This window comes from Chiloscyllium punctatum, chromosome 42 (genome assembly GCF_047496795.1).
Source record: "Chiloscyllium punctatum isolate Juve2018m chromosome 42, sChiPun1.3, whole genome shotgun sequence".
Lineage (NCBI taxonomy): Eukaryota > Metazoa > Chordata > Chondrichthyes > Orectolobiformes > Hemiscylliidae > Chiloscyllium > Chiloscyllium punctatum.
The window spans coordinates 44,262,580-44,284,362 of NC_092780.1; the positions used below are offsets into that span (position 1 = coordinate 44,262,580).

The 21,783-nt window shown below is 41.3% G+C and overlaps 1 protein-coding gene across 5 annotated transcripts in view; it reads right to left on the minus strand.

The window, feature by feature from the left end:
- LOC140465922 (corticotropin-releasing factor receptor 1-like) overlaps positions 1-21,783 on the minus strand; it is a 345,472-nt gene that overhangs the window by 175,771 nt on the left and 147,918 nt on the right. For all 5 annotated transcript variants that reach the window (XM_072561876.1, XM_072561875.1, XM_072561877.1 and 2 more), the window contains one exon: positions 207-292. In XM_072561876.1, coding sequence (XP_072417977.1) covers positions 207-292 — 86 coding nt within the window. The remainder of the gene's footprint in view (positions 1-206; positions 293-21,783) is intronic.

Here is a 21,783-nt window from a genome sequence, read left to right on the forward strand (position 1 = left end):
CTGTTTAACAGTTACATACTGACTACCATTCCACTGTCCACTTCAGAATTCACGCTGACACATAGAATTATTGCCTTGATAACACTCACACTAACCTCCGGAGTTTGTAAAGATGTGCGTGTGAAGTTTCTGACAATATAGTTACATTGTAAAATTATCTCTTTCTATGCTATTCATGCCTTTTAAACATTGAAAGCAGCACAAACCTTTTGCTGCAGAATTGGTTGGCACTGGGAGTAGTCAATCCTGCTTGCCCAAGTTCCATTCCCGAGGCATTCTCTGAACACACTGTCTGTAGGAAAATGAGAGAAAATTTGTTCTAATCATTCACGAGAAACTGACATTAACTTACATGCATTATAGCATGCCTCTGTTTTTGAGGAATACAAGAACATTTTAGAAGAAGCAACTGGATCAAACCATTTGATTTGTCAATTCTGTTCTACCATTTACAAGGATTTTTTTTTCATTCCACCTTATCATATTATCACCATTTTCCTCAATTTCCTTAAGAGTCCAGGGTCAGGGGTTTCTGATGCACACTGGTAATTTGTATCCATAAGCACTTCGCCCACTTCCAGATGTTTGCTATCAGTCACAAGCTTGGATCAGAATTTTCCATGTCTGACACCTGATGGGTTCTCCAAGCACTGATGCAGAGGGATCCAGCCTGACAATTTCAAAACCCTCATGCCTTCATCTCAAACCAAATATCTGTACTGCAGAACCTAAGCCCAATCTGAGTACTTTATTTCCTGTTTTAACTTATGTTTCCTGTTGATTCCTTCTGAGTGATTAACAGTTGCTCACTTAGTCTAAAGTACAGGGTTCACATTAATAACGCTCCTGATTGGAAATGTTTATGGAGTGGTGAGTGGTCGGGGGTGGGTGGAGGGGTGTGGCGGGGGGGGAGCTAGTGATCACTAATTAAAAATCCAGAGTTGCACATTTAAAACAAAGATGAGGTGAAATTCTTTCACTCAGGGTGTTATGAGTCTTTGAAGCTCTCTTCTTGAGAAGGCAGTGGAAGCTCAATCATTGAATATTTTTTAAGGTAGAGGTAGATAAAACCCGATTAAGTGAGGTATTGAAATGTTATCAGGAGTAGGCAGGAGTAAGGATTTGGGATTATTGTCAGATTAGTCATGATCCTATTGAATAGCAGAGTTCCTCGTTTGTGTGTTGTATGCATACAGGATGCTGAATTTTACTCACTACACATTTCAATTAGGCAAGGTGTAAAGTCAATCCTCAATCACATTAACCAATCCCCAATCACATCAACCATTCCTCAATGCCAGGTTTCCCAATGGTAGAGTTCTAGTTTAGTGGTCACACATTGTCAGCGAATTTCTCTCCCATCAGTCACAGAGATCAGAGTTCTGCATTTAGGAATTTATAGAATATCTGATGTAACTCAATGTATGAAAAAGAACTAAATCATACAATTCACAAGTACACTTGAGCCTGTTTTCTTTGTGGTGGACTCACACACAGACTGTTCAGTGAAGACTGGAATTATAGTGATCCTCACCTAATTTTAAACCGCTGTCAGGCTTTAATGCCTTCTAGTTAAATCCTTCATGATTTTACTGGATACAGGACAGATTGAGGTGAGGTGAGATGACGGATGGGTAGGTTTAGGATGGAGCAGGTAATGGTGTGAATGCTATAAAAGGTTTGCAGTAATCAATTTGAGTCTGTATAGAATAATATATACAGATTGAAACAAGCAACTACTTCTCAGGCTCAATGACTCCCTTTCTTGCTAGGGGACCAGAGACTTTACAAAAGATGAATATTAACAATTAATGTATCTCCAAGAGTTCTAGATGTCATTGTAGCACAGAAGGAGGCCATTCAGTCCACTGAATCAATGCCTGTTTGTATCATTATGTTTGACAACTAAAGTCAATGTGCACAAAACATTATAACTGATACGTTCAATGTTGTCGGTTCAGCAATAGCTGAGTTGTTGATAGTTCGTGTGAGTAACTTGAAGGGGGATGAAAAGAGTACACAGTAGGATAATGGAAAATGGGAGAAGAGGATGAGCTGAAGAAGCCAGATGAAAGGAGAGGAGTAAATACGTAGGGAGAAAACTGGATAAAAAAGAAGAGGTATGCGGAAAAAGAAAGACATTTATACACTGGACATATGGAAGCACTTTACAGCCAATGATTACTTTAGATGTGTAATCACCATTGGTAATGTAGGAAACACAAAAGCCAATGTGCACACAGCAAGCTTTTGTAAACAGTTATGTGATAAGACCAGAAAACCAGTTTTTATGTTGTTTATAATTATTAACTCTGTTTCTCTCTTCACAGTTACTGAGAGACCTGCTGAATGTCCTTTTCTTGGGTTTTCCAGGACTCTCTTCCTCCAATGCTCCAAGTCCCTTTTTCCTCTTGATTTTCCACTGTTCTTGAGATTCTTGTTTTGTGCCTTCTCTTGTGAAGATGGGTATAAATTAATTGTTCAAAGGCTCTACTATTTCCTTGTCTCATCTTCTAATGAAAGAACATTTACATCAACTACATGTTTTCCTTTCTTAATGTACTTGTGGAAACTTTTGCTGTCAATTTTTATTTTTCCAGTAGTTTACTTTTATATTCTAATTTTTGCCTCTATTATTCTGAAGTCATTCTTGATATTTGACTTTCGAGTCAAAGAATTCGAACTGGAGATGCAATCTTCTGGCTGTGTCATAGACCTTGGAGTGCAGGTTCATAACTCCCTGAAAGTGGAGTCACAGGTACATGGGATAGTGAAGAAGGCATTTGGTATGCTTTCCTTTATTGGTCAGCGTATTGAGTACAGGAGTTGGGAGGTCATGTTGCAGCTATCCAGGATATTGGTTAGGCCACTGTTGGAATATTGTGTGTAATTCTGGTCTCTTTCCTCTCGGTAAGATGTTGTGAAACTTGAAAGGGTTCAGAAAAGATTTGCAAGGATGTTGCAAGGGTTGGAGGATTTGAGTTATAGGGAGAGGCTGAACAGGCTGGGGCTGTTTTCCCTGGAGTGTCGGAGGCTGAGGGGTGACCTTATAGAGGTTTATAAAATTATTAGGGGCATGGATATGGTAAATAGGCAAAGTCTTTTCCCTGGGAATGTGAAGTCCAGAACCAGGGGGCATAGATTTACGTGGTAAGTGTGTGGAATGAGCTGCTAGAGGAAGTGGTGGAGGCGGGTACAATTGCAACATTTAAGAGGCATTTGGATGGGTATATGAATAGGAAGGGTTTGGAGGGATATGGGCCGGGTGATGGCAGGTGGGACCAGATTGGGTTGGGATATCTGGTTGGCATGGACGGGTTGGACCGAAGGATCTGTTTCCATGCTGTTCATCTGTATGACTCTATGACTCTATGACTAGATTAAAATGGATCAATCAAAGGATTGAGCTCAGGAGAGAGGAAATGGAGTGAAAAATGACATATAAATTAGCTCATTTCTACTTTTTCTTGGGAGTTCTTTTCCCGTCAGGAATCAGTAACGTGGAACTGATTGATAAAGCTATGTGACTAACACATATGAAACCACTATTTTTTTTAAGTGTCAAGGGGAAGCCTTCAATTGCTTTTGAAGGACAGAAGTGATCAGCTCTAATCTAGATCAAACCTCAAAAAAAATGAAATGGAAAACTCTAAATATTCAAGCAACTTCTTCACGGTGGCTCAGTGGTTAGCACTGCTGCCTCACAGTGCCAGGGACCCAGGTTCAATTCTCGCCTCGGGAAACTGTCTGTGTGGAGTTTGCACATTCTCCCTGTGTCTGCGTGGGTTTCCTCCGGGTGCTCCAGTTTCCTCACACAGTCCAAAGATGTGCAGGTCAGGTGAATTGGCCATGGGAAATTGCCCATAGTGTTAGATGGATTAGTCAGAGGTAAATATAGGGAGGTGGGTTTCTCTTCAGAGGGTCGGTGTGGACGTTTTGGGCCGAAGGGCCTGTTTCCACACTGTAGGAAATCTAATCAGATCTAGATAGTAGCTGGAAAAATGTAGCGTATTTGATGAAAACAAGAGTTGGTGCTGGTAGTGTGCTAGGGAACGATAAAGGAGGAAGTGATGAGTGGAGACAGAACTCAAAGGGGGAGACAGGTAGTTTGGCACACAGTCAACCATTTTTACCTACTTATGATTCCCATTTGCAACTTTGCTGTCTCTCTGGTTTAACTTTATTAATGCCTTTGCCAGGCTAACTTTCTTACTCTCCCTCTGGCCTTCATCTCCACCTATTGTTTAATCTGTTATGCACACCCCAAAGTCTTCAGCTTGTATAACACTTTTTCCGACTACTATCTCGTTCTGAAGAAGGGTCACTAGACCTGAAACTCTGCTTTTTCTCCACAGATGCTGTTAGGGCTGCCAAGTTTCTCCAGCAATTCCTGTCTTTGTTTCAGATTTCCAGTATCTGCAGTTCTTTGTTTTATTCCCTTGTGAATGCCTCAGTTGACCTGACCTCTTAGGAAGTGCAATCCAGATCTTAACCACTCGCTGCGTGAAACAGATTCACAGGATGTGGTTGAGCCTGTATTTATAAACAATCCAAAATTGCAAGGTGAACCGCCATGTTGAACCACTGCAATGTGTCGCGTAGAGTCTAAAGGGCAGGCTGTACACTAGAGAAAGTGAGGACTGCAGATGCTGGAGATCAGAGTTGAAAAGTGTGGTGCTGGAAAAGCACAGCCGGTCAGGCAGCATCCGAGGAGCAAGAGAGTCAATGTTTCAGGCAAAAGCCCTTTTATGCTCGAAACATCAATTCTACTGTTCCTCAGATGCTGTCTGACCCGCTGTGCTTTCCCAGCGCCACACTTTTCGACTTTACACTAGAGATGCCCACAGCACTTTTAGGAAGGGATTTCCAGGACTTTCATTCAATGATAGTGAAATAACATGATGTAGTCAAAATGGAGGGATACCTGGAATAGTGGTTCGCCCATACATTGTTATCCATGGCTTTCTAGTGATGGAAGACAGTTTTTAAAGGATCACATCACATCAACGCTTCTTTTGTAAAATATCTTTAACTCTGTACCCTCTCATTCTTAATACACTTCTACAACCAGTCACAATTCTTGCCTACTAAGTCGAGATCACGCATGATTGTGAACACCTGCTCAATATTTTAGTAATATGTTCACTCATCAATCAGAAGTAGAATTTCATGAAATAATGATTTAAAAAACAATGGATCTCCACTTATACAACACCTTTGATGATCTCAGGGTATCTAGAAGAAATTAAAGTACAGCAATTGTTGCAGTGACCTTTGGTATGCGGCAGGCAATGCAATTTCACCTTTTTGTTTCCAGCCAAGTTAATTTTGTCCTTGACCCAATAGGACATTTTCATTCTCTAACATTGCAATGTTCTCAACGGCAAATAGGGATTTACAATAAATTCTTGTCCCATGAATGAATAAAATGATAGGGAAAGTGACAATTTGACCATAAGAAGATCTATGATAAACAATCAGATAGTTTTTGTGATGCTATTGTCCACAACACAAAAAACACAGAGGTGCAGAAGGAGGCATTTTGGCCCATTGTGTCTGATCTAGCTCTCCTAATGATTGATTTACCTTGTGTCATTCTCCTGCCTCCTTACTCTGGATGGTTGACTATTCTTTTCCATGTCCAACCTAAACCTTATGATGGAGTGAACACCATCCTTTAAATATTCCCTCATTGACATTTGATTTACGTGGTCCAACTCATTCTCCAGAACCAGAACTAGTATGGCCCCCTTTTTCATTGGGCTGGAAACAAACTGCTATCGAAAAGTTTCCTGATCACACTGCAGGTTTCTTGCCCTTCTCTCCCCTTTACTTTGGTATTACCCAAGTCTATATTTGTGATAATTAAAATCCACAATTAAAGCTATAGTTCTTGCATTTCTCTGTAAAGTCCTTGCAAATTATTCCTGCACTGCAATGTCTTCATTAAACAACGCCATTACCACGCATCCTGTTCGTCCTTTACTGTCTTTCCTGGACAGTTTGTAACCAAGAATATTTAATATTTAGTCCTGCCCTTCACTGAGCCAAGTTTCTGTTTTAGCCACAAAAATGCTTCTTTGTGAGTCCTCAGCTCTTGTCACCTGAGGAAGCAGTTGATCAGGCTATTGGCTATGTTTTAAGTAGAATCAATGTGGTCCTGTCCCTTCAAATGATGTAATTGTGTTTGGACAAGGTATAACCTCAATTGTTGGAACCTCAACGTACTACAGGCCCCGCAATAGTCAGTGGGCGATTGAGGATATGTAGGGAAATTGCAGATAGCTGCAAGAACAATAGGGTTGCAATATTAGGGAATTTTAATTTTCCTAACTTTGACTGGAACTGCCATACTGTTAAGGGCTTGGATGGAGACAAATTTGCGAAGTGTGTTCAGGAGAAATTTCTCATGCAGTATGTAGATGGCCCAACAAGGGAAGGGGCAAATCTTGACTTCCTTATGGGAAATAAGGCAGGACAAGTGATAGAACTGTTAGTGGGGGAACACTTTGGGGTCAGTGATCATAATTCCATTGATTTTAAAATACCTATGGAAAAGGATGTGTCTGGTTAAAGTCCTAAACTGGGGCAAGATTGATTCTAATGGTCTTAAACAGGAACTTTTAAAAGTTGATTGGGGAGGCTGTTTGCAGACAAAGGGACAGCTAGTAAGTGGAAGGCTTTCAAAAGTGAGTTAAAGAGGGTTCAGGACCAGCATGATCTTATGAAGAGTAAGGTTGGTAGGAGTTGGAAGCTTGGATGATGAGAGTTATTGAAACTTTCCAGTATATCCCAGGACTTTGTGGATTGCTCAGGAAGAAATTGCGGGACGCGTAGCAGAAATATTTGATTCGTTGAGAGCCACAAGTGGAACGTCTGAAGATTGTGCCATTATTTAAGAAAGCCTGGAGGGAAATGCTACAGAGCTACAGACTGGTGAGCCTGATGTCTGTGGTGGGTAAATTGTCAGAGGGGATTCTGAGAGCTAGGACCTGCAGCCATTTGGAGAGACAAGGACTCATTTGGGATCGTCAGAATACTTTTGTGCGTCGGAAATTGTAGCTCACAAATTTGGTTCAGTTTTATTTGAAGGCGTGACCAAAAAAGTAGGTGAGGACAGTGCAGTAAACGTTGTTTACATGGACTTCTGTGAGGCCTTTGATAGGTTGTTGGATCCAGGGAGAGCTAGCAAATTGAATACAAAACTGGCTTAAAGGTAGAAGAGAGTGAGGAAGAGTGTTTTTTAGACTGGAAGCCTGTATCTAGTGGTGTGCCACAGGGATCAGTGCTGGGTCCGCTGTTATTTGTCATTTGGTATTACCCAAGTCTATATTTGTGATAATTAAAATCCACAATTATAACTATAGTTCTTGACTTCTCTGTAAAGTCCTTGCAAATTATTCCTGCACTGCAATGTCTTCATTAAACAACGCCATTACCACGCATCCTGTTCGTCCTTTACTGTCTTTCCTGGACAGTTTGTAACCAAGATGATTTGGATGATAACTAAAAAGGTTTGATGAGTGAGTTTGCAGATGATACCAAGATTGATGGTGCAGTAGACAGTGAAGAAGGTTATCTGGGAAGACAGCAAGATCTTGATCAACTGGGCCAGTGAGCTGAGGACTGGCAGATGTAGTTTAATTTAGATAAATGTGAGATGTTGCATTTTGGTAGGTCAAACCAGGTCAGGACTTACACAGTCAATGCTAGGGCTCTGGAGAATGTTATAGAACAAAGTGACATTGTGGTACAGGAGAAAGTGAGGACTACAGATCTAGTGGTGCAGGTTTATAACTCCTTGAAAGTGGAGTCACGTGTAGATAGAGAGGTGAAGAGGGCTTTTTGCATGCTTGCTTTCATCCGTCAGAGCACTGAGCCTAATAGTTGGGGCATCTTGTTGCAGCTATACAAGACATTGCTGGGGCCACATTTGGAGTAATGCATACAGTTCTGGTCACCTCACTTGAGAAAGAATATTATTAAGTTAGAAAAAGTGCAGAAAAGACTTAGTAGGATGCTACTTGGACTGGAAGATTTGAATTATAAGGAGAGGTTGGATTGAATGGGATGTTTTTCCCTGGAGCTTAGGAGACTGAAGGAGGACTTTACAATGGTCTATCAAATGAGAGGCATTGATAAGGTAGACAGCCAATAGCTTTTCCCCTTTGTAGAGAAGTTGAAAACTAAAGGACAAGGTAAGAGAGGAGAGATACAAAAAGGTCCAGAGGAGCAATTTTTCTCACAGAGGGTGGTGAGTTTTTGAAACAGGCTGCCAGAAGTAGTGGTGGAAGTAAGTACAATTTAATCATTGAAGAAGCATTTAGACATGTACAAAGATGGGATAGATGTGGAGGGATATGGACCAAACACAAGACTGTCCCTTTAGATTGAAAATAAAGTGCTCTTCTCATTTCATTTACAAATACAGAGGAAATCTTAAGAATTATATGCCAGTTAGTTTAACGTCTTAAACTAAGTCTGTAACTAAGTGGTTGAACATCTTGACAATCTTGAGCAGATTATGAATTTGTAAGAGGTAGTTCAAATATAGAATCCCTGCAGTACAGATTGAGGTCATTCAGTCCATTGAGTTCGTACTGTCCCTCTGAACAGCATTGTACCCAGACCCAGCTTCCCCATCCCCATACTATCTACCTAACCCTGCATTTATGATGGCAAATCCATCTAGCAAGCACATCCCTAGACACTACAAGGCAATTTAACATGGCCCATCCATCAAACCTGCATGAACACGGGACTGTGGTGAGGCAACTGGAGCACCCAGCAGAAACCAACACATACAGGGAGAGAACTTGCAAGCTCCACACAAATACAATGAGCCCGATTTAATTTTGTGAAAAGGTGACTAAAACATTGGACAAGGGAATGTCTATCAATATTGTTTATGGCGGTTGACAAAGTCCTTCATAACAGACTGTTAATTTCTATTAAAATTCGTAGAATTGAATAAAAATGGTCAAACTGATCAGGAAAGGAGCTGCACAGCTTGACAGTAGGGAGAATGGGCAGATACTTGATTTCACAGGATGTGCCGAGTGATGCACCATAGAGACCTGTGTCCAGGCCCCCAGGACTTAGACAATAAAATAAAAAAAACTTTTTCTAGTGATGTAAAGACAGTTGGCATTGGAAGAAATATTTATGGAAGCATAACATTACAAAATAGTATTGATAGACTAAATGCTTGGAAAAAATTGTAATACACCAATTTTAATGTGGACAAATATGAGCTCATAATTTTAGAAACACAAGATCAAATTCTTTTCAATTAGTTAAAAAAATTCGAAACAATATAGGCCAAGAGATGCTGGGATTTGCATCGCCTTTCCCTTGAGAACTCTGGGAGAAAGTGAGGACTGCAGATGCTGGAGATCAGAGCTGAAAATGTGTTGCTGGAAAAGCGCAGCAGGTCAGGCAGCATCCAAGGAGCAGGAGAATCGACGTTTCGGGCATGAGCCCTTCTTCAGGAATGAGGGAAGTGTGCCAAGCAGGCTAAGATAAAAGGTAGGGAGGAGGGACTTGGGGGAGGAGCGTTGGACATGCGATAGGTGGAAGGAGATTAAGGTGAGGGTGATAAAGTGAGGGTGATAGGCCGGGGTGGGGGCGGAGAAGTCAGGAAGAAGATTGCAGATTAGGAAGGTGGTGCTGAGTTCGAGGGTTGGGACTGAGACAAGATGGGGGAAGGGGAAATGAGGAAACTGGAGAAATCTGAGTTCATCCCTTGTGGTTGTAGGGTTCCGAGGTGGAAGATGAGGCGCTCTTCCTCCAGCCATCGTGTTGCTATGGTCTGGCAATGGAGGAGTCCAAGGATCTGCATATCCTTGGTGGCGTGGGAGGGGGAGTTGAAGTGTTGAGCCACGGGGTGGTTGGGTTGGTTGGTCCGGATGTCCCAGAGGTGTTCTCTGAAATGTTCAGCAAGTAGGCGGCCTGTCTCCCCAATATAGAGGAGGCCACATCGGGTGCAGCGGATGCAGTAAATTATGTGTGTGGAGGTGCAGGTGAATTTGTGGTGGATATGAAAGGATCCCTTGAGGCCTTGGAGGGAAGTAAGAGGGGAGGGGGGTGGTTGCAAAACTTTATAACTCTGCATGGGTAAAGAATGCAAGGAGCAGGAGTAGATCATTTAGTGCCTTGAGCCTGCTGTGCTGTTCAATATGATTATAGTTGACCTCACCTTGGCCTCATCTCTCCTATCCGAACCCCTCCCCGAACCTTTCAACTCATTACTAATTTAAAATCTGCCTCTTTTTTCAGAACCCTCTCAGAAAGCAATTTCTCCTTATTTCTGTTTCAAATCTGCTCACCCTTATCCTAAAACAATTCTAGATTGTCCCTCCATATCTACTTTGCATCTGACTTCCCCTTTAGCATCTTTCATACCACAATTAAATTTATTCTCCTTCTTCTAACTCCAGAGTGTATAGGCCTAAACTGCTCATTATCTTTTCATAAGACAAACCCCTCTTTGAAATCAATCCACAGACCCTCCTCTGAACTGCCTCGATGTAATTACATCCCTCCTCAAGTAAGAGGATCAAAATTGTATGCAGTATTCCAGATGTGGTCTCATGAATGTCTTGTACTGTTGCAGCAATACTTCCCTACTTTTATACACTATTCCTTTAGCAATAGCTACCAATATTCCATTTGCCTTCCTGATAACTAACTGCACCTGCAGACTCATTTTCTGTGATTCATGCATAAGGTCACACAGATCCCTTTGGATTGAAGCATTCTGAAGTCTTGCTACATTTCAGTAGTAAGTTGCTTTTCTATTCTTCCTAACAAAATGGATCATCTCACTCTGATCCACATTAAATTTCTTCTGCCAAATTTTAGCTCATTCATACAACCTACCATTATGTGAATTTCTTATTTCTTCATTGCAACTTTCTTTCCCACCTATTTTAGGTCTATCCCTGCATGCAAGTAATGAATATGGATTGCAAATATTTGTACGCACAGGTCAAACTGTTTGACACCCACAAGTTACATCTCACCAATCAGAAAAAGATCAATTTTTCCTGACTCTCCCCACTTTCTGTTAGCATGCCAACCCTCCATCCAAGATAATATAGTATTCCTAAACCCCATGTGATCTTACCTCATGCATTAACCTTTTGTGACAAATATACAATATCTATAGGATCCATGTTATACACCTTAGTTATTTACATCTTTGAAGAGCTGTAATAAATTAGTCAAATGTTATTTAGCTTACATGAAACTATGCTGATGTTGTTGGATTGCATTTTAACTTTCCAAATGTCCTGTCAATACTTCCTTCATAATGGATTCTAATTATTTCCCAATAGTATATGTTAAACTAACTGTTCTATAATTTTATACTTTCTGCCTCTCTCCCTTTTTGATATTACAGTAACATTTTTCCAATCCACTTGAACCTTTCCCACATCTAGGGGCTTTGGAATATTTTAACCATTCACTATCGCTGCTGCTACTTCCTTTTAAGAATCTAGTGTGTGGGGACATGTCTGCCTTCAATTCCAGTAGTTCACTTACTACTTTTTCCTCAGTGATGATAACTATTCTAAGTTCCCTCCTTCCTATAACCTCTGCATTACCTATTACTATGGCAATGGCACTATTGTCCTTCACCATGAAAATGGAAGTAGAATATTGATTTAATGACTTTGCCATTTCTGTGTTCCCCACTATTAACTGTCTATCTCATCCTCGCAGGAACCAACTTTAGCTACTCTCTTCCCTTTTATACACTTATCGAAGCTTTTGCTATCTGTTTTATATTTTGTGATAGTTTTCTTTCCTAATTAATATTTGATCTTTTAATTACCTTTTTAATAAGCCTTTATTGATCTTTAAAAAATTCCCAACCTTCTTGCCAGCCCCACAGCTTTGCAAGTTGCAAAAGAAAAAGCCTTAGTTTTTGTCTTTATACCATCCTTATTTAATTGCTTAGCCATGGATGTTGTTTTCCACCTTTTACAATCTTTCTTCCTCTTGAACATAATTCAGTTGGGAGCAATTGAGTATCTCTTCAAACAACTGCCATCACCATCACATCTGAGTTTCATGGTGTTCAGTCTCCCAATCCTTAGTTTTAGTCTCCAGTAATTACCTAACAATAACTGTTAAATTTATATTTCCCTCATTTCCCTTTTCCAGCAATATAGCTCTTAAGACATCACAACTGGTAGAGATAATAATTTAGAAATGAATGAACTGATTTGAGTCAGGAGACCTAGGTTCATGTTCTACCTGCTACAGAAGTGTTTCAGAATATACTTGGATAAGTTGAGTTTAAAACAAAATGTCAAAGGGCTTGTGTAGTGTATTAGTTGTGCCACTATCTTTGAGCCAGAAGGCCTTCAATAATTATCTTTATTATGGTGCCCGTAGAAAATAGAAAAGGTATAATAGAGCAATGCCACTTGTGTGGGGTCTTGTGGCACAGTGGAAGTGTGCCACAAGACCCCTTCCAGGCCAGGAGGCATAGGTCCAGGTTCTACCTACTCTGGAATTGCATTTCCTCTAATTTCTTTCTCTACTGTGGGCACCTCCAAGGTCTGTGCAGAGCAACAACTTCCAGAACCAGAAGACAATACTGAGATCTGCATCAGCACACCCATTGCCGTTTGTGGGACGACAGAGTGGCAGTACATACTACCTAGAGGAAATGCTGCTTCAGAGGCATGGAATAACAACTCTGAAAAGGTAGATTAGAAAATATCTGGACTGTCATTTTAAGAGCTGTTGTGGTGCAGTGGTAGTGGCTTCTAAGCTAGGAGGTTCACGGTCAATTCTCACCCATTCCAGAAGAATGTCATAACATCTCTGAACGGAATGATTCAAAATACGTGAACTGCTGGTCTTAGATGACATAGCTCAGTTGGACACATGTTGAATAAAGTACAAAGGATCCTGATTCAATCTGGCCTTTTGGCTGAATATGTGGGACATTTCCATTTCAGTGCTTCTGTAAGGTTGTAGTGGCACAGTGGTAGTATCCCTCCACTGTGCGAACTAAAAGGTCTAGGTTCAAGTCCCATCTTCTCTGGAGGTGTGGAATAGCACCTCTGATTAGAAAATATCATGAAGTGCTTAGCCTTCATTGATAAAGGAAAAAAATACCCGGTGATAAAAGTAATTTTACAACCTGAGCAGCAAGCCTGTTGAAGGAAATATCAACTTGGAGGGCGTGTGGCTAATATTTAGCAGAATTATAACTAAACTTTAACAAGTAAATTATGAGGAGGGAGAAAGAATGGAAATTTGGAACTCTCTTCCTCCCAAAGACAATTGATATTAAATCAATCATTAATTTCAAACATGAAATTGATTAACCTAAGAATATGGGTCAAAGGTGGGTATAGGGTGTTACATAGTATTTCAAATAGCATCTCATTGAATGTTGAAACAGGCACAAGAGCATCCTCTTGTTTTAATGCTGTGATGGGACACGTGATGAAGTCATTGAACAAAATGTCACAAAGTAAACAGGCAACAGCAACAAGCAATTAAGAAGACAATTGCTATGTCAGCCTTTATTGCAAGGGGATTTGAGTTCAGAAAAAGGGATGTTTTACTACAGTTCTACAGGGCCTTGGTGAGACCACACCTGAAGTACTGCATGCAGTTTTGCTTTCTACCTCCAAAAGGAGAGTGTAATTGATTTACTGACCTAATATTAGGAATGGCAGGCTTTCCTATTAGGAGGCATTGGTTTAATTCGGCCTGTATTCACTCAAATTTGGAAGGATGAGAGAGGATCTGAATGAAATGTGTAACATTCTAAAAGAGCTTGACAGTCTGGAGGCAGGGAGAATTCTTTCCCTGGAGCGGGCAATCAAGAACCAGGAGACACTGGTCTCAGGATGCAGGGTAGACCATTTAGGACTGACGTGAGGAAACATTTCTTCACTCAAGGGAGACTGAATCTCTGGAATCCTCTACCACAGAGGGCTGTGGAGGCAGAAGCTGAATATATTCAAGAATAAGATTGATACATTTGTAGATTTTAAAGGCATCAAGGGCTTTGGGAGAAAACGGGAAGACAGCATTGAGAGTCAGTCATATCATATTGAATGGTGGAGAAGGCTTGAAAGGCCAAATGACCTAGCTCCTAGTTTTTATGTTTCTATAAGTGAGGTCCCTGTACAATTTGCAGCTTTACTGTTGGGATACTTTTTCAGTGTTATGTTAATTGATTAGTTAACTGCCTGAAGCAACAGTCCTGTGGGAGATGTCTGTTTTGCGCTCCCTTTACCTGAGACAAGCTTTGATGTGTTACTTTCTGTAACATAAATGATCACTTGCAACTTTCAGCCATATTCATCTCATAAAATATTGTGAATGTACAAGACAGTCATGCTGCTCTGAGCATTTAAATTGAACACTACTGCATTATGAATCTTTAATAAATATGAATGAGTGTAAGTGGACTAATTTCTTCAATTGATGTAGCATGTGGATTTATGAAGAATATTAAGATTTCAGAATGTTTTAGCATCTCGCCTATGATTCCCTGTTCCTTTCTCTTGTTGTGATGAAGTGGTCAAGGATAAAAAAAAGTGTCTGCATGGGTTTCCTCCGGGTGCTCCAGTTTCCTTCTACAATCCTTAGATGTGTAGTTTAGGTGAACTGGCCATGCTAAATTGCCCATAGTGCTCAGGAATATGTAGGTTAGGAGCATTAGCCAGGGGAATTGTAAAGTAATAGTGTAGAGGAATGAGTCTGGGTGGGATACACTTCAAAGGGTCCATGTGTACTTGTTGGACCAAATGGCCTGTTTCCACTGTAGGGATTCTATGGTACTATATAATGTCATAGCACCCACCACATGCATTTTACAGCTAATGAAATATGTTTGAAGTCACTGCTGTAATATAGAAAATGAAGCTGCCAATTGACATTCAGCAAATTGCTGGAATAAGCAATGTGAGAATGATCCGATAAGCTGCTCAAATGATGGTAGTTGTGAGATAAGTATTGGCCAGGACATCTAGCTGATACTAACCTGGTACCTGTTGCACAATTCCCATCAGTAGGCAAGACTATGGTCATGGTCTGGTTTTTCTTACCCATGACAGCGATTGTGGGTTATGCAAACATAGCAAGGTATATTTTCAATCACCTATCATTGTGTTGTTAGGATAGATCTTGGTCTACTGATAGCCCAAATGGTAACTGTCTTGAGTTCCCAAGCTTTTTCTTGGAACTAGGCATAATCATATGGTGGAGAAAGTGAGGACTGCAGATGCTGGAGATCAGAGTCAAGAGTGTGGTGGTGAAAAAGCACAGCCGGTCAGGCAGCATCCGAGGAGCAGGCTTATGCCTGAAACATCAATTCTCCTGCTCCTTGGATGCTGCCTGACTTACTGTGCTTTTCCAGCACTACACTCTTGACTCATACTCATATGGTGCCACCTTTCTCTAAGATGGGCATGATAGATCTATACTAGTGCCTGTGGTCATACAGTCTTACAGATGGACAGCATGGAAACAGACTCTTCAGCCCAACTCATCCATTCCGACCAGATATTCTAAGTTAATCTAGATCCATTTTCCAGCACTTGGCCCATATCCCTCTAAACCCTTCCTATTCATATACCCATCCAGATGCCTTTTAAATGCTGTAATTGTACTAGCCTCCACCACTTCCTCTGGTAGCTCATTCCATACACGCACCACACTCTCTGTGAAAAAGCTGCCCCAGGCTCTTTTTAAATCTTTCCCCTCTGACCCTAAACCTATGCCCTCATCTGGACTTGCCCATCCCAGGTTAAGGACTTTGTCTATTTACCCTTTCATGCCCTTCATGATTTTATAAACCATTATAATGTCATCCTTCAACCTTTGACGTTCCAGGGAAAACAATCTCAGCTATTCAACCTCTCAATATAGCTCAAACCCTCCAACCCTGGCAACATCCTTGTAAATATTTTCCAAACCATTTCAAATTTCACAACATGTTCAACCTTCTGAATTATACCACTTCACTCGATCTTGTTCATTCCATTCAAAGCTTCTTCTGAGGGTGCACACTGCACTTCCTCAGAGGAAGGAGTTGCATCATCCTTTATACTGCTGGTTATGTTGAAGTATACAGGTGATTGAGATCATTGATAAATTCAATTCTGCCACCACTATGGCTGTGTGTGGATTGAATCTACGGCATTGTCAGATAGCCAGATCTATGTACACTGGTAGTGATGTTGCTGGATCTACCAGGCAGAACACTTTGGGAAATCAAGATAGGTTTGTCAATTGGCACTGCAGAATTATTCTACCATTGCACCTAATTGGTGATCCATGAGAGGTGACATAGTGGCTCAGAGTGCCAGGGACCTGGGTTCGATTTCAGCCTTGGGCAACTGTCTTTGTGGAGTTTGCATGTTCTCTCCCTGTCTGTGTGAGTTTCTTCTGGGTGCACCGGTTTCCTCCCACAGTCCTAAAATGTACAAGTTAGGTGGGTTGGCCATGCAAATTTGCGCATAGTATCCAGGGATGTGCAGGCTTGGAGGATTAGCCATGGAAAATGCAGAGTTACAGGTGGGTCTGCGTGAGATGCTTTTCAGTGGGTCGGTGTGGACATAATAGGTTGCATCCACACTGTAGGGATTCTATGATTATTTGCTGTGAGATAGTGTCTGTACATGCTGTTCGCCTGGTGTGGTGAGATGTCACTAGGCAGTGAAGAGTTGCCAACTGACAGAAAAATCACAGCTTTTAAGCTTTTTATTGAAGCTTCATAATAGGTCGGGTACAGTTGAGATATATTGCCTCAAATAGCAAAAGGTAGGACAAACAATTCCAGAGCTTCCTGGATGGCAAAGGAGAAATTAAGATTAGGAAGAAAAATTGTGCTTGTGGAAGGTGTGAGGTAGAAAATCCAATTGAGAAGCTATAGGGATAGAAAAGGTTCAGAGCAAATAAGAGAAGCAAAAGAGAAATTATGAAAAAGATTGGCGGTCAGCATTAAGGGCTGTACAAAAGGAATACATATATGTATATCAATAGAAAAAGAATGCTTGAAGGTGGAACAGGATTGTTTAAACATCCTGTTTAAAGGGAACTTACACAGGGAATCAGGAGGCATGACTGAAGTTCTAAATGAATACTTTGCATTTGTCTTTACCTAAGAGGGAGATGCTATCGAGGCTATAGTGATAGAGGAGATGGATTCCAAATTGATAAGGAGTATGCGTTAGATAGTACATTGAGTACGCAGGTATACTAAGGATAAAAGGAAATTAGAGAAAGAGTAGAGTTCATTAAGGAGACAGTGGAAATTTGGAGCTAGAGGACATAGGCTGAATTCTAAGTTAGATTACTTACAGTGTGGAAAGAGGCCCATCAGCCCAACAAATCCACACCAACCTGCCGAAGTGCAACCAACCCAGACCCATTCCCTTTCATTTCACCCCACACTACAGGCAATATAGCATGGCCAATTCACCTAACCTGCACATTTTTGGACTGTGGGAGGAAACCCACGCAGACACGGGGAGAATGTGCAAACTCCACACAGTCAGTCACATGAGGCAGGAATTGAACCTGGGTCTCTGGTGCTGTGAGGCAACAGTGCTAACCACTGTGCTACCGTGCTACTACTTTGTATCTGCATTCATTACTGAGAGGGACATAGTAGGTAAAACAATCAGGGCAAAGGACTGTAATATACCGAAATAAATTATCATAGACAGAGGAGGACCTGAGTGGTCTGGCAGGCTTAAAAATAAATAGATCTCCAGGGCCAGATGAAACATAACATGGTGGCTGTTAGTTAAGGCAAGGGAGGTGTTTGCAAAATTTTCAGTTAATCTCTGGCTACAAGAAGGCTGCCAGAGAACTGAAGGGCAGCAAATGGTGGTACCTTTTGTTAAGGGGACATCACATTCCTGATGAAGGGCTATGCTCGAAATGTTGACTCTCCTGCTCCTTGGATGCTGTCTGACATGTGCTTTGCTAGTGCTGCACTTTTTAACTGGGACATCACATCTGACCAACTTGATTGAATGTTTCAAAGAGGAGTGTAGGTGAGGCCAATGCTTTGGATGTGGTCTTCCTGGGTCTGAGCAAGACCTTGATAACATTCTACATAGGAGATTGGCACATAAGAGCCAAGGAAATTTGGCAAATTGGACACAGAATTGGCAGAGTAGCAGGAAGCAGAGGGTGATGGTTGAAGGTGTCTTTTAAGATGGTGCCTCGTAGGTTTCCGCTTGGATCAGTGTTGGGTTCCTTGTTGTTTGTAGTATATATAAATGACTTAGATCTGATTTAGATTTAGAGTTGATCAATAAGTTCACAGATGGTATGGAGATTGGTGGGATGGTAAATAATAAGAAGGAGAGCTTTACATTATAGGAGGACATAGACTGTGGTCTAATGGGCTCATCAGTTGAAAATGGAATTCAACTGGGTAAGAGTAAGGTGATGCACTTGGCCAGGATAAACAGGGTGAAGGAATACATGATAAATGATTGGACATGGGAAACATGTGCAATGGTACTTCAAGGTAGTGGAACAGAAGGTAAAGTGATTGAGTTTTAATGACATGGAGACAGGCAACTAAATCAAAGTAGCCTCCTTATTTCTAGGTTCACAACACAGTAAAATTAAAAATACTCAATGACCCTCAAAACTGCCTCAATGATTGTTAACCAGACTTCCTAAATAACCAATACCAGACACTGAGTTTATAGTTTAAAGAAAATAAGCAATTTATCAATAATACAGTAACTTTAGCAGAACAAAGTAAAATAACAAGGTAATCTAATTATTGCCCATGATTTAGATTAGATTAGATTAGATTACTTACAGTGTGGAAACAGGCCCTTCGGCCCAACAAGTCCACACTGCCCCGCCGAAGTGTAACCCACCCATACCCCTACATCTACATCTACATCTACCCCTTACCTAACACTACGGGCCATTTAGCATGGCCAATTCACCTGACCAGCACATCTTTGGACTGTGGGAGGAAACCGGAGCACCCGGAGGAAACCCACGCAGACACGGGGAGAACGTGCAAACTCCACACAGTCAGTCGCCTGAGGCAGGAATTGACCGGGTCTCTGGCGCTGTGAGGCAGCAGTGCTAACCACTGTGCCACCGTGCCGCCAAAAACTCAACCGTCTTCGATTCCAACCCCCATTCACACAAAGACAAACAGACAGATGCAGTTCAGGAATAAACTCAAGAAGAAAATGAGAGATGTAACTGGCCAGCTTCCTCAAGCAGTTTCCATGATCTGTAATATTACAGGCACATGGAATTGTACCTTGTTTGATTTCCAAAGACATCAGGCATGCAAGTTCAGTAGGTTCTGAGGAATATTCAATTTATTATTTGTAACTGATATTGGAAAGATAACTAGAGAGCAATCAGATCTCCTTCCTGTAGCTTTGATAGCCACTATTCTGACACACACAAAAAATATCCACAATGTTCAAAAGCTTTATTTCTCTTCCCAGTTTTTCTCAACATTCCCTTGGCATGGACCTCTCTGATGGCCACTGTTAAGATTCAACACCTGCCATCTATTTGAGCACAGTGCATCTTCAAAACTGTCTACACCATTCTTTAAAACAAGAGTGAACCTGCAACTGACTTCAAGACCTGCCCTCATAAACAAACTATTCTGCTTGTCTCCTTTTTTTAATAAAAGCTGTTGCTCACAGTACAAGGGTAACCTTCAGCTCTCAAGTCAAAGTTCACAGCTCTAAAATCAAAAGGACAAAGAATAAAGAAAAAAGCGAGAGCTCTAACAGAAGACATATGGGTATATTTGCCTTTATTAGACAAGTTATAGAAGTTCAGAGAAGGTGATGCTGGGAATGTGAAAAACATTGGTTGGGCCACTGCTAGAATAGTGTGTGCAGGTGTGGAGTCAATATTATTAGGATAGATCCAATAGCACTGGAATGGGTGCAGAGGAGATTTAGCAGGATCTTTGCTGGGCTGGAGGTTTTAGTTATGAAGAGAGATTGGATATACAAGGGTTGTTGTCCTTGGAGCAGACAAGGCCTGATCAAAATGCATAAAATTATCGGGTGCGTGTGTGTTTTGGGGGGGGGGGCTGGAGGTAGGGAGGTGGGAGGTGGTGGTGTGCAGGGGTGACAGACAAGGTAGACAGGAAGAAATCTTCCCTCTTGATGGAGAGATCAGTAACCAAAGGGCATAAATTTAATGTAAGGGACAGAAGGTTTAGGGTGGAGGGGAGGTGAGGAAACTTTTCTTCCACCTAGAGGATGCTGGGAATCTGGAACTCACTGCCTGTAAGAGTGGTAGAGACAGAGGTATTTAGATGTACACTAGTATATATACCAAGGCATACAAGGTTATGTGCCAAGTGCTGGAAACTGGTATTAGAATAATTAGGCACAGGTTTTAATGGCGTTGGGCTCGATGGGCTGAAGGTTCTTTCCTGTGATGTTGACCTGTAGAACTCTATGATAGTCTGTTGGTATTTAAAGTTGATGATGTACCAGAAACAGATGGGATGTATCTAAATATGGATAGAAATGGCAGGAGCATTGGCTTTAACCTTTCATTCTTTCCTAGACTTGGGAGGTTTCAAATCTGTCAATCTGATAATCCCATAAATTCCAAGCCATTCAGTTTAACTTCAGTGTTGTGAAGCTTTGAGAAGTAAGTATGTAGGATTTAGTAGACCTTGGGTTCATTAGAAAGAAGAGCTGGGTTCATTAGACCATAAGACATAGGAGCAGAAATTAGACGATTCCGCCCATCGAGGCTGCTCTGCTATTCAATCATGGTTGATAGGTTTTTCAACCCTATTATCCTGATTTTTCCCTGTAACCTTTGAACCCTTTGGCAATCAAGGACTTGTCTATCTCTGTCTTAAATATATTCAATGACCTGCCCTCCACAGCCTTCTGTGGCAATGAAATCCATAGATTCATCACTCTCTGGCTAAAGAAGTTTCTCCTTATCTCCACTCTAAAAGGTCTTCCCTTTACTCTAAAGCTGTGCCCTCGGGTCCTAGTCTCTCCTACCAATGGAAACATCTTTCCAACGTCCATTCTTTCAGGCTGTTCAGTATTCTGCAAGTTTCAGTGAGATTCCCCACTCCCTATCCTTCGAAACTCCATTGAGTATAGTCCCAGAGTCCTCAAATGTTCCTCATATTAAGTCTTTCATTCCTGGGATCACTCTCAAGAACGTCTACTGAATACATTCCAGAGCCAGTACAACCTTCCTGAGATATCGGGCTTAAAAGTGCCCACAATACTTTAGATGTGGTCTGACCAGAGCTTTATAAAGCTTCAGAAGTATATCTCTGCTTTTATATTCTAATCCTTTTGAGATAATAATGACAACATTGTATTTGCCTTCCTAACTACTGACTCAACCTGCAAGTTTTCCTTAAGAGAATCCTTGACTAGGACTCCTAAGTCCCTTTGCACTTCAGATTTCTGAATTTTCTCCCCATTTAGAAAATAGTCCATGCCCCTGTTCTTCCTACCAAAGTGCATGACCTCACACTTTCCCACATTGTATTTCATCTGCCACTTCTTTGCCCACTCTCCTAACCAGTCTAAATTTTTCTTCAGCCTCCCCTCCTTCTCAGTATTACCAGTCCCTTTACCTATCTTTGGATCACCTGCAAACTTAGCAGAATGCCCTCAGTCCCTCAATGCAGCGGTTAATCAGGAAAGCTAATGGAATGTTGGCTTGGGGCCCACTTGTGATGCAGTGGTAGCATGACTACCTCTAGACTGAGGGTCTTGGATTCAAGTCCCAACTGCT